Below are 4221 nucleotides of genomic sequence, written 5' to 3'. Positions count from 1 at the left end.
GTACTAAATTACGAAATCTCTATGAAGAACCTACAAATAAAAAAATCAATTTGTGAAATTCTGAGTGGGTTGGTGAGTAACAAAAAATAATTAAAGCGAAATAATCATAATAAGAATAAAAAATAAAAAAAATTGGGGGTTGGTGACATATGTGACGTCTCACCGCCAAATTCCCACGTCTGCATTAAGTTATTACTATAAATTCACTTTGTACTGAGCCCGATCGCCCTCCCTCCTTCTCTCGTAATACAACTCAGAACTCCGCGCAATTTTCATCAATGGCACACGAGCAGATCCTCTTGGGGATGGGCAATCCTCTTCTCGACATCTCTGCCGTCGTCGACGAAGAATTCTTGACAAAGTAAGCCCCCATCTCAGCTTCTTTCATTACATTTTTCCATCTTCTCTCACTGTTTGGATGCTCATAAATTGTTGGAAAACTAATGAATGCGATCTGTTGTGTTTAGATTTCGATTTCTTTCTGTTTAAATTTAATGGGTTTTGGCGATAGATTTGAAAGACTGAAACTTTTTTTATTTATTTAAGAAACAGGGGAAAGTGATAAAAGTAAATAGATCTGCAGGATTAGTTGCTTTCTGGATTAGTTTCTGGGATTAATCCAATACCATGGTTGATTTTTCGGATTATGTTAGATACCCAGATGAGCATTGGTTGAGTTTTTGCTTGTAATACCCAGATGTGACTGTTTCAGTTGGATCTGCTTTGATATAGAAAATGAAAAATATGATTCTTTCTTGCCATCCAAATAAACCAGAAAAGAAAGAAAAGAAGTCAAGTTCAGTGGGCCGAATAATTTTACTTTCTACGAGTAGGCATTGCAAGTTTATTTCCTTTTCTTTTCCTGTTGTAAGATTCACTTCCTGTTCGTGTTTGGTTTGATTGTGTGATTTTATTAGTATTTAAGTGTTTCTGCATATTGGTAGAATTTGTTTTTTCCTTTTTCGATCGATGCATTATATCATATAAACTAACTTGAGTGGTTTTTTTTATAGATATGACATCAAGCCAAACAATGCCATTCTTGCTGAGGACAAGCATCTGCCCATGTAATTCATTTTTGTTATTATCGTTGCTTGCTTTATTAGCAATTATTGTTCCTTGCTGGCAAAAGGTGTAAGTTGTAAGAACTTAAGTGGGGTTTGAGTTTTTCGATCTCTTAGTTACTTGTTTTTAAATTTTGAGAGGATATATTTCAAATATAAGTTCATGATTAGTTTCCAGCATTTGCAACTACCTGAAATATTGCATTTGCTGATTCAATCTTTTTTGGATGGTTTTTTCACAGGTACGACGAAATGTCTTCCAACTACAATGTAGAGTATATTGCTGGAGGTAATTTGATAAGTAGTTCACTTTGGTATTTGGTGATCCCATGCTCTATGATCTCGTTAGAAACTTTACTAATAGTGATGCCTAATTTTTCTGTCCTTTGCAATCCAGTGACTAATTTTCCTTATGTTCATTGTGTTATTTTCAGGTGCTACTCAAAATTCAATCAAAGTTGCCCAGGTTTGTTATGTTTTTAACAGAACTTTTTATTATTATTTATTTTATGAAGATCTGATTCAATTGTAATATGCTGACAAAAATTGCTTAATCTGTGTGTTGTTTTTCAATAGTGGATGCTTCAAGTTCCTGGCGCAACTAGTTACATTGGATCTATCGGAAAGGATAAGTATGGTGAGGAGATGAAGAAAAATTGTAAACTTGCTGGTGTTAATGTGAGTTTCTTTACATCTTTATCTACCCTGCTTATTCCTCAGCTATTCTGATTCTTTTGAGTCAAGAAGTATTTATTTACATTTGGGTTCAGGTGCAATATTATGAAGATGACAAAGCTCCAACAGGAACATGTGCTGTTTGTGTAGTTGGTGGTGAGAGGTCAGTTTTACATCTCCTCTAGAAGCTAAATTTGAAATTGTCGTCTGCCAATTTATGGTTCTATAAAGCAAATTTCCTAGGCATTTCTTCTTTTACTTCTGAAAATACCCTGTATCATGCATTTTGATTTCATTTTCATTGCTCCCATAGCGATCCTCGTATCTGTCATAAATTGTTGGAACAAAAGGACCCCTGCATAAGTTGTATATTTCCTTTTCTTCTCAACTACTCTTATAGTTTATCAAAACTTTGCGGGGATTAATTTCTTGTAACAAAAAATTGTACAGGTCTCTTGTTGCTAACCTATCAGCTGCAAATTGTTACAAAACTGAGCATTTGAAGCAACCTGAAAATTGGGCCCTGGGTATTACTTCCCTTGCTCTCTTGTTGAGTCAAAAGTTTATCTTTTCGTTGCTTTTGGTCACATGTTCTCTCTGACTCACCTTTATACAAACTCATGCTTGAACAGTTGAGAAGGCAAAATATTACTATATTGCTGGGTTTTTCCTTACCGTGTCTCCTGAATCCATTCAACTGGTAGCTGAACATGCAGCTGCAAACAATAAGGTATCAACCATATAGTTTCTCGACAATGTAGTTGGATTCTCTCTTTATTATCCATTAGTAGCTTCAGCTGTCTTCTTTTGCATCTACAGGTATTCACAATGAATCTTTCCGCTCCTTTCATTTGTGAGTTCTTCAAGGATGTACAGGAGAAAGCACTTCCGTAAGTCCCTCCTCTGAAAAGGAAAAGAAATGAAACTAAATCTCTTTGTAGTTCTTGATCAATGTGGAGTACTGAATTGCCTTTTTGTATAGGTACATGGACTATGTTTTTGGGAATGAGACTGAAGCAAGAACCTTTTCAAGGGTTCATGGCTGGAAGGTGACATTGCTTAGTCTTTGTTCTTACATGTGACAGAAGAATTTCTAACCTCTACCAGTCACTAACTATAATGCCTTTTGCAATCAGACTGAGAATGTCGAGGAGATTGCCGTAAAGATTTCCCAGTTGCCCAAAGCATCAGGTACGCACAAGAGGATTACTGTGATCACACAAGGTGCAGATCCTGTTGTAGTTGCTGAGGATGGGAAGGTGAAACTATTTCCTGTCATATTGTTACCTAAGGAGAAGCTGGTTGATACCAATGGAGCCGGTATGTGATATCTCACTTCTCAATGTTATTCGATTCTCTTACCATGTTTTTCCTGTGGATCTGGTGGAGACTTAAGTTATTTATTTAAAAGGGAATATAAAGCATGCAATGATACATGACTTGCCAATGCCATTTTGGCGGGAGTCAAACTCCTAAGCATGTCAACCATGGATCCAGGCTATAAGCAATTCCATGTTGCATTACTAGGAAAACGAGTGAGCGGGAAATCAGGATTACGAGTCAAGAATAGAAGAAATCTTGTTAGCTCTAAGTTTCTTACTTGAAACTCAAAAATACCATGATGTTTCTTGTGGCAGGAGATGCATTTGTTGGGGGATTTTTGTCACAGCTGGTTCAAGAGAAGCCCATTGAGGACTGTGTTAAAGCTGGCTGTTATGCAGCAAACGTTGTCATCCAAAGGTCAGGCTGCACATACCCAGAAAAGCCCGATTTCCATTAGGGTCATTCATTTCTCACCAGTTGAGCTCCGTGTAGTTTCCGTTCGTGGTAGAGTTGGATTTCTTGCTGATGTAACTGTGGCGGCCGGCAGTGTTTTATCTCCTAAACCCATGTATTTGGTATAGGAGTTTATTTGTTATGATGTTAATCTTGTTTGTGATCCTTGTCAGATAAAGATGACATCAATTGCAAGTTTCTTACAAGACATTTTCCATATTAATATAAAAAAAAATCTTGAACAATATATTTCAGTCTGATCCTATTTTCACGGTTTAATTTAAATTAATTGCCTTCTCTTGAAACTTGGTTGATGTCCTCAGAATTTTTTAGGGGAATATGATAGAAATGAGTGTATAGTTAGTATAGTAAATGTGTATATGTCACGTTTTTCTTATTCGAACTTGAGACGTTTTGTAACATTAAAAAGTGTCACACATAAATATATTACTTGAAGCCGTTGTTGAGAGTGAATGCTAAGATTTCGTTCAACCTGTACGTGCTTGATGTTGAAAATTACGTGTAAACTTAGTATGATAATCAACTAGTATTATGCTGTTTAAAGCAGTGTGTCCGACTTTTGCAGCCGAGTTCAAATCTCTCTTGACGTGTACGTATTATGCTGTTTAGGTTATCGCATTGTCAAATACAAAAAACAGTGATAGGATTATGCAAGTCACTAAGTTCAAGCAGGATTTTGTGGTTA

The 4221-nt window shown here is 36.2% G+C and overlaps 1 protein-coding gene across 1 annotated transcript; it reads left to right on the top strand.

The window, feature by feature from the left end:
* Window positions 1-201: 201 nt before the first annotated feature.
* LOC103958374 (adenosine kinase 2) lies at window positions 202-3762 on the top strand. Its single transcript, XM_009370620.3, has 12 exons — window positions 202-361; window positions 1014-1067; window positions 1307-1353; window positions 1499-1530; window positions 1641-1742; window positions 1835-1902; window positions 2190-2266; window positions 2372-2469; window positions 2559-2629; window positions 2722-2788; window positions 2876-3059; window positions 3377-3762. The coding sequence occupies exons 1-12, from the start codon at window positions 279-281 to the stop codon at window positions 3517-3519; spliced, it is 1026 nt and encodes a 341-aa protein (XP_009368895.2). The 5' UTR covers window positions 202-278; the 3' UTR covers window positions 3520-3762.
* Window positions 3763-4221: the final 459 nt, after the last annotated feature.

This window comes from the organism of the source record quoted next, unplaced genomic scaffold, assembly GCF_019419815.1.
Source record: "Pyrus x bretschneideri cultivar Hongxiangsu unplaced genomic scaffold, Pyrus_bretschneideri_v1 Contig32, whole genome shotgun sequence".
Lineage (NCBI taxonomy): Eukaryota > Viridiplantae > Streptophyta > Magnoliopsida > Rosales > Rosaceae > Pyrus > Pyrus x bretschneideri.
The sequence above is the reverse complement of the archived record's forward strand: the minus strand, read 5'-3'. Positions and strand labels throughout refer to the sequence as shown.

Bases quoted from the DNA above. Each gene is read 5' to 3' on its own strand.
- LOC103958374 (XM_009370620.3), top strand. From the start codon at position 279: ATGGCACACGAGCAGATCCTCTTGGGGATGGGCAATCCTCTTCTCGAC. The intron at 1,903-2,189 runs GTCAGTTTTACA...AAAATTGTACAG, and splicing joins TGTGTAGTTGGTGGTGAGAG to GTCTCTTGTTGCTAACCTAT. The intron at 2,470-2,558 runs GTATCAACCATA...TTGCATCTACAG, and splicing joins ATGCAGCTGCAAACAATAAG to GTATTCACAATGAATCTTTC.